At 38.3% G+C, this 13,491-nt stretch overlaps 1 protein-coding gene across 1 annotated transcript in view; it reads right to left on the reverse strand.

Moving 5' to 3' along the window:
• TOMM70 (translocase of outer mitochondrial membrane 70) overlaps positions 1 to 13,491 on the reverse strand; it is a 23,382-nt gene continuing 9,891 nt past the window's right edge. The window contains exons 4-12 of the mRNA XM_021399893.1: positions 11,239 to 11,348; positions 9,737 to 9,885; positions 8,392 to 8,599; positions 7,658 to 7,792; positions 4,857 to 4,964; positions 4,080 to 4,196; positions 3,109 to 3,206; positions 2,662 to 2,784; positions 1 to 2,206 (exon numbers count right to left, since the gene is read on the reverse strand). Coding sequence (XP_021255568.1) covers positions 2,053 to 2,206; positions 2,662 to 2,784; positions 3,109 to 3,206; positions 4,080 to 4,196; positions 4,857 to 4,964; positions 7,658 to 7,792; positions 8,392 to 8,599; positions 9,737 to 9,885; positions 11,239 to 11,348 — 1,202 coding nt within the window. The 3' untranslated portion in view covers positions 1 to 2,052. The remainder of the gene's footprint in view (positions 2,207 to 2,661; positions 2,785 to 3,108; positions 3,207 to 4,079; positions 4,197 to 4,856; positions 4,965 to 7,657; positions 7,793 to 8,391; positions 8,600 to 9,736; positions 9,886 to 11,238; positions 11,349 to 13,491) is intronic.

Below are 13,491 nucleotides of genomic sequence, written 5' to 3' on the forward strand. Positions count from 1 at the left end.
GAGCGATACTTGAAGGTAATATTTATTTTTTTCAGTTTACAGGTGATACGTCATTTACAAAAAAATTACAGACAATGCATCCTTTTCAGTGCAGTTTCAAACTAGTTCAAGAACAGGCAAGAGTCTGTGATGATTTGGAATGCTAGTATTTGACAGCACATGCTTTTTTCCCTTAATTGCTTTGGTGGGGACGGGAATGGGGTAAAGGTAGGGTGAAGAGGAGAAAATGCCAATGTAAATAAGGCCATGCAAATAAAAACTCCTCAGGAGAACAGGACACCTCGGTCAGGCTGACAGTTTTGTTCTCGGGAACAAATGCAGGAACTGATGCAGAGATTGCAAGTTCCAGAAGACGTTTGACACTTGTTACACGCAATGCCCTTAGCAGCTGCAAGTACCTTCCAGTGCCTTCAATTCTACACCAACGCTACGATTTTGGATCACGTTAGTAAGCTAACTAAAAGGTAAAGATTAACTCTCCACGTCTACAGTTCACCATCTGCATTCTCGATTGTAGCTGCTGGGAGAAAGGTAGGTCAAGCTGAAAACACAAGCTGCTGCTATGGTGTGCCACAAGGAGAGAACAAGACAGTTTGATCACAGTTTGGTTCATTTCTTTGGGAGGTGAAATACATTAGAAAATTCAGCACGAGCAAATCTATGATTTTAGGATAGGAAGAAGCCCAGATCAACATATGGTAAACTAAGCAACATCAATTAAGTATTCACATGAGTTCTATCCAGCCACATGAACCCAGGGAGAGGCACCACGGACCGAACACAGTATCAGATGGAGCAACCCAAAGCAGCAGAGAAGCACTCATTGAAGTTTGTAGTTAGGATGAGTCTTTATACTAGTAGTAACTTGCCAATGTGCAATTTACCAAACAGCTGCTTCTTTTGTTCGGTATCTGTCATCTTAGACAATACAGGGCCTGAAGAACAAGGAAACTAGCAAAGATTCTAAATCCATTACTTGAGGTTTTAGACTATGCTTTGTTCTTTATCTCACTTAATCCTGCAGAGGGCTGTTACAAGGATTAGAGCAGAACACAGAAGTCTGTAGGGACCAAAGAAGAGAATTTAAACAGTTGTATTAACTGTTAAATTTCAGCAACGGACAGAGATTACAAGATTATAGGCAAACATGACCATACCTTGGCAGCTCCACTCCCAGCAGTGCTTTCTATCCTTGAAAGTCTCTCAGAACTCTACAGAACAATTCCTTATGACATTCAAGTAAGGACTGCAGCATAGGGAACATGGCCTCTCTTCCAGTAAAATCTGCATTAAAGTAGTGTTACCTAACCTCTTTCCCCAAAAAAACCTTTGTACTAGCTGTCCTAGCACAAAGGTTCTCCATGGAACACCTGGGCTTTCTGGGGTGAGAGTAAGGACTATCAAATTAATTCCCTAATAGCTGCCACACGACTATTTTTAAGTTGTAATGCAGAGGGTGGGAAGGGCTTTAAGGGAAGATTGTGCATGCTTGCATATATTTACAGAATTCTCTTCACAGCTACTGGCTTTTAAAAAAAATCTCTGTTATTGAACAGTTTGTAAATTGCTTTTTTCCTTTCTGCAAAATTAAAATCAACCCTCAAGGATTAATCGCATATAAAAGAGAAACCTATTTTACAGCACTGGCTAGTATTACCTTTATAATCAACAGGGGGAAAAAAAAAACATGCTGTAATATTGTTTAGTAAAGCAAAAATCACCCATAATGTAATCACTCAAATTGAACCAATATAAAGTTTTTATTTGCATGGCCAAAATATCTTCCATTTGTTCCTCCGCAACTTTTTTCCCCTTAAAACGCTTTAAGGTTTTTGCTGCAGAAGGAACAAGATGCAACACTGCGTACTTCCTCGAACAACCACTCCCACAACACCTACACATTTACAGATGTAGCAAATGACAACACCACGAACGGGAAAAAACTAAGTTCCACCATTCAACATGGTTTGCAACAGCGTCTTTAGGGCTGGCTGAAGTGGGCAACTTCTAAAGTGAAGTCATTTCCTCCTCTTGTTTGTTTTGTGTTTGTTTTTACAGTGTTGGTGGTTTCAATCCATACTTCTTTGCAACTTCTGTCTGGGCGTAGGCAGCATCGCAGAGCGAGTAGAGGTGGGCCATCTCCATTTCAGATTTGGCCAGGTTGATAGCTTTGTTGAACATTTCAATGGCTTTATCTAGATTACCTCTGAAATAAGCCAAAATATCATCCGATTAAGACCAACAAATTAATCTTTGCATCCCTGCAGCACCTTTTCTGAACCCGATCGGTCAGTTTTGGGTGTATAGGTCAGCACTCTCCGTACAAACAGTCCATTAAAGTATGTTTAAGGACCATATTAAATACACAGGAAGGCTAATAAGATTAATGAAGTAATTTTAAATGCAGAAGGGATACATTTAAACACACAGACTCATCTACATGTTGTCCAATAAGTATGAAATTGCCCAGATCATAAATCAGAATTATGCCACAAATAAAAGAAAGGCTTTGCCCAAGAGTTACAGAACAGTAGTCAAGACAACAGTTAAGAGCTGGCCTTCCACTGCACTAGGAGAAAGGTTTAAGATCTAAGGGGAAAGCTATAGGACTGCTGCAATTTCAAAAATAATAGAATTCTTAACACTGCGCTCCATTATTACCTTTGCACTTCAATCGTTCCCATGGTTTCATATGCAAAATCACATTTGTTATCAATTTCAATGGCCTTGCTTATGAGTTCTAAACCTTTGTCTAAATCTTGCTTCCACTGAAGCTGAAGTAAACTGAAAAGAAAAGAGAAAATTTAGAACTTCACATATTCTCCATAACCCAGATCACATTTAAGGGTGGACCGTGGCAGACATTAGATGGGGTTAAAGTGACACTTCAAGCAGATACTCAACTGAATGAATATTAATGAAACTTTACTGAAACTTCAATCTCATTTCCAGTTTAGTCAAGAGAAACTGTAGAAACAACAGCACTAAGTTGTTTTTGCAAAGCCAATTCTCTTGGCTAAACTTCTAAACACCTGCCTTCAGTTTGGGTTGATTCACCTAAATATGCCAACTTCCCCTGACCAAAAGGATTGCAAACTCAATACATACCCTTTATGAACATATGTAGTGGCATTGTCTGGCTCAAGATCAATGCATTTATCATACATTTCATCAGCCTTGCCAAACTGCTGTTGATCAGTTAATGCCTGCAACAAAAGAGAAGCCTACGCATCAATACATAGTCAAAACGTGCACCCTCAGCTAAGCTAATTCTAACTGAAATCATGTTGATAACATTAGATTGAATACAGCTCTCTTATCAGAGAGCAGGCCAAGCATACCAGCTACCACAATTAAGTTCTAAAATTGAGTCTTTTTTAGAAGAAACCTGCCAGGTTTTATGTGCAAATGCTACTGATCACAGTACCATCTGTAACAGGAGATCCCCAACCAACATGTTAAGAGTACTGCATGTAAAAAAAAAAAAAAATTATTCTAGAAGTCTGTACATGCACATCTTAACTTCTTCCTTTTTTAAATGTACTTCTGCTTCAGTTATTTTTTTGGTCTGATCAAAAGGCATCAAAGGTATATGCTTCCATACGACCTCCCTGCTTTAAAACAGAACATCTGATATTGCTACCATAAGCAGCATGTTTTCTTAAAGAATAGACTGCATTCTCTGTTACAAGTGTACTTTAAACATCCATACTATATTCTCCTTGACCAACCAAAGTACATAATTTGTAGCAGAACAAAACTGCCACCTTAGTTCTACACATATAATTCCCAAATTACAGACAGAATCCCTGCCATTAATCAAATGAGATATCATACACATGCAGGAATTCAATAGGAAGCTTCCTTTCTGTCCTAATAACCACCTTTGACTCTCATTGTTTACCTTCTGACTCCACCAATTCTGCCTACTTCCTCTGTCCCAGCACACCCACACTCATAAACAAGCAACGTGTGTTACCTTACTTTCAGAGCTTTTTATTTCCAGAGTCATATGTTATCCAAGACAAAAGGCACAAAAAATGCAGCTGTTTAATTTTTAAAGGAAGAGTAAAATGTACCTGAGCATAGAGAGCATAGCCTTCAGCACACTTTGGAAACTTTTTAATGACATCTTCAAAGCCTTTCATAGCTACTTGCACAGGCAAAGGATTATTCCCTGTATACGCTTGGCGATACTATTCAAGGAAATAGAAAAAAGAAAAAAATAAGAAGAACTAGATGGCTCATCAGACCTACCCCCCAGGAGTTGCATGTGTCATGACAATTCCAAGTTCTAGAAGATAACCCTACCAAACCTGCTTTTAGGAACCTATACCATGTTTCTGAGCCCCTAGCAGAGTGGACTAGTAGAGGAGAGAAGGAAGCCACAAGACCCAACAGTTGCCAAAAGCCTCCCCCTACTTCAAAAGCCTAGAAGTTACAAGCTTAGAACCACTCCCTTCTCACAGCATGCAAAGCTGTCCCCTGGAGATATCGGCATGCTACACTATAGCAGCCTGAAATATTGTTTCTAATTTCCTGAAGATAAATGTTTTATATAACGTTAAAATTGATTTAAATAAAGCTTTGTGTGATACAGTTAGAGTGCAAATTTGTGTTCCTCCATTACAATACAGGCAAGAAAGCCTACTGTTAAATAATGACATTGCGAAATAATAGTAAAACCTTGTTCCACCTAAGAAATTCTGTTATTTCCTTGTCTTACTATTAGAATATATTGAGATGTTTGTTGAACCACTTTTCCATCAAATTGAAGGAAAACAGAGAAACAAAGTATGTTTAAAAGAAATCTTTAAAACCAAATAGCACCCAGATAACACCAGTACATTACCTACCAGAGCAAAACATTTCTGTGCTTGAGCCAAGGCAGAATCCGGTCTCAATCGGATACATTCATCAAAGTCTTCCACAGCCTCTTCAATTTGGTCAAGCAGGATTTTCAGCTAACCAGAATAAAAGAAAATCCTATTTCTGTATTTAATCTGTGCTTCGTACATTTAAGTGATAATTCAATTAGCATCAGTTATTCATATTGTCCACAGTTCAGTTTTAGATCTAGAAATTTACAAAAACCATGAGTAAAAAAAAAAATTACTGTCATAAAACAATAAGGCCACCAATGAAACATTGACTTCATACATAAAAGGGCAACGTTCATGTGTAGAGATTGAGAATGCCTTCATTTTAGACAGGCATATTGCCATTATTGCTTGAGCTTAACGTCCAGTCTCCAAAACTGTTCCATATTTTCTCAAGTCACTTTACCTCACTGTAGTTAATGCCTGTGAACCATTTGGACATCAAAATATTTTGGCTTTCCCAACTGGTGTTTTGACATTCTAATTCTTCCACAAGAGGCAGCACAGTGCAGAGCAGAGCAGGACAAGCCCTCCCCCTGCCCGGTGGCAGAGCTGGGTCTGGTGCACCCCAGGGTACAGTTGGCCCTTCGGGCTGCCAGGGCACGCTGCTGGCTCACAGATCCCCAGATCCCTTTCTGTGAGGCTGTTCTCCAGCTTCTCGTTTCCCAGTCTGTACACAAATCCAAGGCTGCTGCATTCTAGGTGTGGAATCCAGCACTCATTCTTGTTAAACTTCATATGGTTGGTGACTGCCCAACCCTCTGGTTTGTCAAGATCTCTCTCTGCAAGGCCTGTCTACCCTCAAGAGAGTCAATTTAGTGTTGTTCACAAACTTAGTATACCTTTCACTTCTGTATCCAAATCAATGATGACATGGACAAAAATATTGAAAAGAACTTGTTCTAAAATGGAGCCCTGCAGACCTCCACTAGTGACTGGCCTCCAACCTGATGTAATAACCACATTTACTGTAACCCTTTGAGCCTGAGCTGTGAGTGAGTAACAGTATCAAGAGCTTAGCTGAAATCCAGCAAGACCACATGTACTGGCTTCCTTTGCTCAGCTAGGTGAGTAACTTTGTTATAAAAGGAGATTAAGTTCATGAAACAGGGCTTTCTTTCCCTTCAAGAACCCAGGTTGGCTGTGACCAAAGACTGCGCTGTCTTTCAGCTGTTTCCAGTAACTCCCAGAATAAACTCCATAATTTTGCCAGGCACCAAAGTGAGACTGGCAGGCCTGTAATTACCAGAGTCTTTTTTTTTTGCCTTTCTGAAGACTGGGGCAAAGTTTACCAGCTTCCAGTCAGCCAGGATCTCTACAAATTCCCAAGACCATTGAAACATAATTGAGAGAGGTCTCATGATGACATCACTCAGCTCTTTGAGTACCCTAGGATGAACCGCATCAGGCCCCACAGAATCCTATCCACCCAGCTGGAGCAGCCAATCCTGCACAAATTTGGAGTTGGCTTGGAATTATCACCATCAAGGTCCTCCAACTCAGGCCTAAGGGGTCCCAGAAACCATCATCAGTGGCAAAAACAGAGGGAAAGAAAACACTGAACGTCTATGCTTTATCTGTGTCCCTATCTGTGAGGTGACAATCCTCACCAAGTAACAGACCAGTGTTATCTCTTGTCCTCCCTTTACTGTAAACTTATTTTAAAATAAGCCCTTTTTGCAGTCCCACATGCTACTGTCCAGTTTTAACTCTAACTGAGCTTTGGCTGCATGATCTTTTTTCCCTAAAACTGCAATTAGCATCACTGTAGTCCTCCCAGGTCACCTGACACTGCTTCCAGTGTCCATACAAGTTTTAAAATTTCTTTTTCCAGGTAAGCTCTAGAACACATGTCCAACTTGCTAGTTATATGCTTTTGTTGCCTTTTTTAAATATTTTAATTTACATATATATAAAATAAGTTTTGTAATTTATATACATTAACTAAGTAAGATGTAGGTCACTCTGAAAGTTATACTCTTATTTATTTCAGAGGAAACTACAACAGATATAAAAAGCACAATAACACTTTGATAGAGGAAATTCTCAGCTACAAAACACTATTTTTCAGCACAGTCACCACTATTAGCTATGCATTTCCATCAGTGATGAACAAGAGCCTACATGCCATGCTCATCAAAATCTGCACCAGCAGAGGTGACCCGCTGTTGCTACTGCCAACGCTGAAATGCACCACTCAGGCTTATCCCTTCTAATACAACTTAGCATGTCTCCATATGGTAATGTTTCTTTTCTCCTTCCAGCATCTGTTATATTACATTCAGTGGAACCAGGCCTTGTCTGGCCTATGAACTACTGAAGGACACAGCCGTGTCAAGTGAGGAAGGATGAAGTGAACAGATGCAAGCTTTTTATGCACCAGGGCAGATTCTGACTTAACAGAAACAGGTGGTTACATCGGCTGTAACAAAGTTTCCTTCTACGTAGTGCTCTGACATATCAGGCCCCTTCACAGAGTAGTTTAAGTGTACATAAGTTCTAATACTTTTAAGTCAGAGTTCTTATTGACAGGGGGCTGAACTTCCATCGCTCTGCATGGTCTCCTACAGCAATTAGCTGCTTCTGCCTGACCTCAACATGCAAATCTGAATGCATGTTTACTCTACAGCAGTTCCAAATTAGGGCTTCACCTTTTTCTACCATAAACAGTACAGACTGTCTATACGCAGCCTGTGTCTATGTACTGCTCCTTACTATTCTTTTAGTATACACTGAAATATTTGAGTATTGGGACAAAAATCTCTAATGATTCTTACTTGTCCTCGATGGTGGTAAACATCTGCATTTTGAGGATCGATATCAGCAGCCATGTTAAAGTCTTGAGTGGACAGTGCAGGTTGCTGCTGCTGCATATACATGCTTCCTCGTTTGATCAGAGCGTTAGCTCGGAGCTGTAAAAAAAACAAGTTCAAAGAAGTATTAACCACTCCAACATTCCTCCCAATTTAAGACTTTGTTACAATTACACTAAACTTGCCAAGTGACTGCCTTCTCCTACAGATGGATTTCACTTATTCTTAAGAAGGAATAAATTTCACGCTGAGTCTAAAACAACTAAATTCCTTTGCCTCGTTTCAAATATATCATCCTGTGCTTCCATCTCATTGGATTTTCACCCCCCCAAAAAAATTAATTCAAAGATAGTTTCCCTATGCATACAAATAAACCAGCATTTTAGCAGCAGTTCAATATGCAAGTCCAATTATTGTCTTCTTACTTATGAACTTAATTTTCAGATTGCATAAGCCTCTAATTGATTAGCTTCCTTTGTTCTTTTATTTCTATGACTTAGCATAGACGCTTCAGAAATAACTCCCTGAAAAAGCTATTTGTCAGGAAGAAAAGACAAAACAGTAAGAGAAACTGAAACATTTCCATTAAAGCACCTCAAAACTTGGAAAAAAAGAAAGATCTGAACCATACTTCAAGTTTATTATCTAACATATGTTTTCTCAACCCAAACTTCAATCCAGCTGTGACAGATTCTTACCTTCACATTTGCATCTTCCATGCTGATGACCTGATCTAGGTCTGGTTTGGCAGCATTTGCATTGCCAATAAGTAAGTAGAAAGTAGCTCGCAGAAGCAAAGCTTCTGCCATGTATTTTCCCTTTGCTTCAATTTCTTTTGTGCACTCACTGATAATTTTGTCATAGTTCTCCTCTTCCATATATTGTTTTGCTCTCAAATAGCCAGAGCTGTAAATGATGTAAGAACAGTTGTATTCACTGAACACTGCAATTTCAATTCAGACTTTTCTTTAAAACTTAAACACTAATTTCTGCTATACTAAGTTATAACACTAGCATTATAAGTAAAGTAACAAATATTCCGGGACAGAACCATCACAGATAAAAAAACAATTTAGACATAAAATGCCCAAATAACATCGGAAAGAAAGAAAGGAAGTTTTTTTTTTCCACCTACTCGCTTCATTTGTCCCTTGAATGTCTTTCACATTAAGGACAATGTGAATCTCTACTTTAAAACAAAAGGGCTAAGATGGCATACCAGGTCAGAAAAATGAATAGTGAACCTAGCAACGTGCAGTTTATACGTGGAAGAATGGATTTCAGACAAAAAAACATTACAGTAAGTACTGCCTTGTTCTCAGTTACATGTCCTGGATTCACCGAATCTGCCCGTAGATCAGGCCGTTTTATCCTGATTAAAAAAATTCACTGTGCTGTTTGCAGTGGTCTCCATATGGACAGCAGTGGTTATCTTCCAAAAAAATCAACTGGAAAGCAGCATAGTAAGTCAAAGACCCATTTACACAGAGCTCAAACTTCACTTGGAAAAAAAAAGTGCAAAAGCACTCAAGCTTTTCTTTGTCAGAACAAAACTTGTTCACGTGCAATTTCATTCCAAAAAGATAAATATTCTTTCAGTCTCAGTTGCTGTTATTCGGCTCTCATCAATAGAGAGCTTTTTTCCAAGCTTGTCTTCACCCTTTCAATCCAAAGAATGACTTGCTCTCTTCCTTCAGAATTCTCCTTCAGCGTAATATATTCCTTTCTTCAGGAGCCACTTTCAGCACTTTCTAGTCCTCTCTTAATCTCTACCATAGTATTTTACAGAATATTTGGCTCGTCTTCCCCTTCTTGCGCTTTCTTTGTTTAAGGGATCAAAGTCACCTAGAGTTTGGAACTAGCCAGTCAGCCTTCCTAAGTTTCCTTTTTAATACTGATTTTACTTCATAGGTTTATTTTATTACCACAGGATCTCCCAGGGCAGGTACTGTAAAATAACAGCAACTTAAACTGAAAAGAATGTCAAAACCACTAGAAGCAATTTCACCGGCAAACAATTCCCAACTGTACTTGTACACTCACTTTTCTTTTACTTCAGAAGCCTCTCCCTCCTTATCCTTATCCTCATCTGATTTCTCACCCTTCAGCAAAGGTTGGGAGATGATATCATCCGTAAAAGAACTGAAATAGGATTTAATGAACTGTGGTGAGGGCATCAGAGGCTCGCGATTCTGAAACAGAGAAATACAATGTCAGTTCACTAGATAGTAAAACCAGATGGCAATATCCTAACTCTAACCTGGGGCTTGGCCCAGACACCAAATATGTTGTCTGAAGCATGAGAAGTAACACCTCGTGGGTGCAAAATCTTTGTACAGCCATAAAAAGTTTTTGCAAAAGATAATTACCATTCAATATTTCCTGCAAGTGAAGGCTGAATATGCTCCTCTCCATTTCTCTCCTAAGTTCTATCGTAATACTCCTGACACAGAGAACATCTGTTTTATGATGCTACCACTATCATACTAAAAGTGTGATTTTTTTTTGTTACTTTGGTGTCATACAATTATACAAGATTCTACAGAAAAGAAATTCAGCATCTCAAAGCCAGTGTGGATTTCAGTAGGTAAACCACAGTCACAAATAACAAGCAAGCGTAATTTTATACATGTCCCAACCTAAGGCCACTTAAAATTACTCTTCCTGGCTATCTATATACTTCCACTGTTCTCACTGCTACAGTTTCCAAACACTTATGCAAAGAAATCTGAGTGTCCAAACAGAAAAGTACAAGCATAAGCACCTATTTATATAAATTTATATATTTATATAAATGGATCAGAAAAAGACAGTGACTGTCACAAATAATCTGTGGGAGATGAAAGTGTATTTCTCAAGACAGAATCGGGAAGTCTGACCATGAACAAAAAGATGAGATTTTGCTCTGTACCAGTTTTTTTTTCAGCAATATTTTTTGGCTTTTTTAAGAACTAAGACAAAGCCAACAATATTATTTAGCCACGTTCTAAAACCCAGAAATTCCACTGGCGACCTAATCCTTCCTGTATGCGATTTCTATTTACAAAGCCACGAATAATCTAGGAGTAAACCCCCCTCTATCATCATCCTTCTCATTTTAAGCTAGTCACTACAGAACAGAGGGGTTTTTTACCCATTTTCATTTATCGTCTATAAACTTTCCTATCTCAACACCTCATGTGCAACTGAACATTTGACTGCTGTTGTTATAACATCCATTATGTTCCAAGTCCAGAAAAGTACAAGTAAGGCAGCACAACAACTTGGATTATCTCCTGAGCATCATAATAATTTTGATCATGAAAAGGAAGCAATCTGATTGTTAGAAACAGGCCTTTTGTCCTTACAAAGGTTTCCAAATGCTTGGAGAGATCCCAAAATAAAACAACAATGGTAACGTACTAGCTTGGTGAAAAAACATTCACATCAGTTTTTACACTTAAGCAGATGAATACAGTGACCGACTTGCAAAAATCGCCAGAATGTCAACAAACAACATTTCAACAGGTGGAATCAGAATTTGTCAGCAGCATCACAAGCTTTACCTTGTATTTCTCTTTGGCCTTTTCTTTTCCAAGGAGTTTGAGAACTTTATCAGCTAATAACATACTCTGCTGGTTTTGGAAGGCTTCTAAAATGCAGACTGCAGTGACATCTAGGAAATAACATAAAAATTGAGGTTATTGACCAATTCGGACTGTTACTAAACACTAAAATGTGCCACTAGTACAATGAGTTACTCTCAAACTGATACATGTTCTGTAATAACAGCGAATGAAGGAAAATAATTATTATTTTTTTTAATCTTCATGACTTTGCACATAGATGAATAGTTAAAATGCATACATCTAGCAGGGGCATTCAACATTTTGAAACTTTGAGAATAGTAAATTACGTTAATACCATGTGCGCATTAAAAGAACCAACACAGCTTGTCTTCTGGGATTGGTCATAATTCTCTACATACATTTCTGCCTTTAAACCTCACTTTTTGTTCAATCATATCTCATTCCTTTCTCAGCTTTTAAGAAGTCCTCCCATATTATATCTCCATTTCTTCTGCCTGCTTCTGTGCCTTAGGAAGGAAGCAACTTTAAAAGAAGTATCTTGCTAGCACATTTGAAGTGCTAACTCATATCACTTTCATTCACAGAGCCTCTGAAAATGTTAACCTGTTGCTGCCTGAATAATGCTTTGCAGTCTGAAATGCACTCTTAGGGTACATTATCTTTATTTCCTCTAGTTAATGCAATACTACTATTGATTCTTTCTATTTATTTTCTAGTTAAACTGCTCTTCTATTCATTGAAATACATTAAGAACCAAATCAACAAAAAGGGTTTATCAGAGCCCTCAGATACCATTCCCATGAAGTCATTATGTAAGTGAAGTGAAGACAAGCAGAGTTCGGACTTGAAATTCAAACTGTCTTGTTTGAATACACTCAAAAAGCAAGTGTCCTACCCTGCAGTTTCTGTCTAACTTCTGTAATACTACACTGCTATACCTAGCAACTCCCTGCAACTTTAGTATGGTCAAGAAACATAAAAGTCCCCGGAAAAACACAGTACAGTCATAGAGTATGCAGTAATACCAATACTCTGCCACTATAAGTGCCTGGTGGAGATGCTTTGCCCAATACAGGCAGCTGTAAACCAGTGTCCAGGCTTGTATGAGACAGCAACACCTTCCCAGATTACACTACCACGGATCAGTGGAGAGAGGTTTTTACTGGTGATGGCAGATTCTTTTGGTTTTGCTTTCCTTTCATTACACAAACATACCCCATTTCCAAAGATCGTACAGCCCATATATAGTTGGCAGATAAAAAAAAGTACTTTACTAGGTGGGTAGCAAATTGCAAGCTAAAAATCAAGTGTTGAAAACAATTGCTACAAACATTGCTGATTCTACTATCATAAAGTAGTTGCATTTAAAAACAGTCTACTATCGGAAGAACAGCAGATTGTTCCTGGGGCTTTTATCACCTGTCAGTTTGTTCCAACTTCGTAAGGTTATTAATGTCATTACAGTACTCTGGAAGTACAGCCATTCTAGAGCAAGCAGTTAGTCCATTTTCTACAGTCCATAAGTGACTGCAAACAACTAGACTAAACCTAATGACCCAAACAGTCCTTTTCTAGTCATGATGGTCTTACAAGACAGAGACATCTTGCCAGCAGATATATAAAAATAAATTTATCTTCTATTATCAGCAAATGTAATTCTTAGCTGTTACACACAGTGAAAATAATTTTATTTCTCTATCAGTGAGATTTGCAAGTTATCAGAATGCTACTTTATTTTCTGTCCAGTGATAATGAGCATTGGCATAGCTGAAAATTCATTTGCCTTTTAATCTTGCATCAGAAGAATAGTATTTGCAAGGGTTTGAGACAGTAGGTTCTACCAAACACATATCATTAACATAAAAAAAAGAATTTTTATTCTAATCTGTTCCAATCTGCCTAACTCTTATACATCAGAAAAAAAAAATGCTACTGAAACTGTTTTTCCTTTTACACCTGCCAAATGCATTTAAACTGCTCTAACATTGGTCTCTGGCTGCGCTCCCACCTGCTAAAATACCTTGTTTCTGGAAGAGTACAGTTCCTCTATAATGAAGACACTTTGTTACCACATATAATAAGAACGATTGTTGCCTGTGTTATCTACTCAGCACATTGTATGAATTCCGTTTTAACATGTAGGAGCTTCCTGGAAAGAGAATAACCTAACTGGCTACAGTAAGATCAATTTCTCAGCAGCTATTTCAGATCTAAACTGATGATACCTCG

This window comes from Numida meleagris, chromosome 1 (assembly GCF_002078875.1).
Source record: "Numida meleagris isolate 19003 breed g44 Domestic line chromosome 1, NumMel1.0, whole genome shotgun sequence".
In the NCBI taxonomy this organism is placed as follows: Eukaryota; Metazoa; Chordata; class Aves; order Galliformes; family Numididae; genus Numida; species Numida meleagris.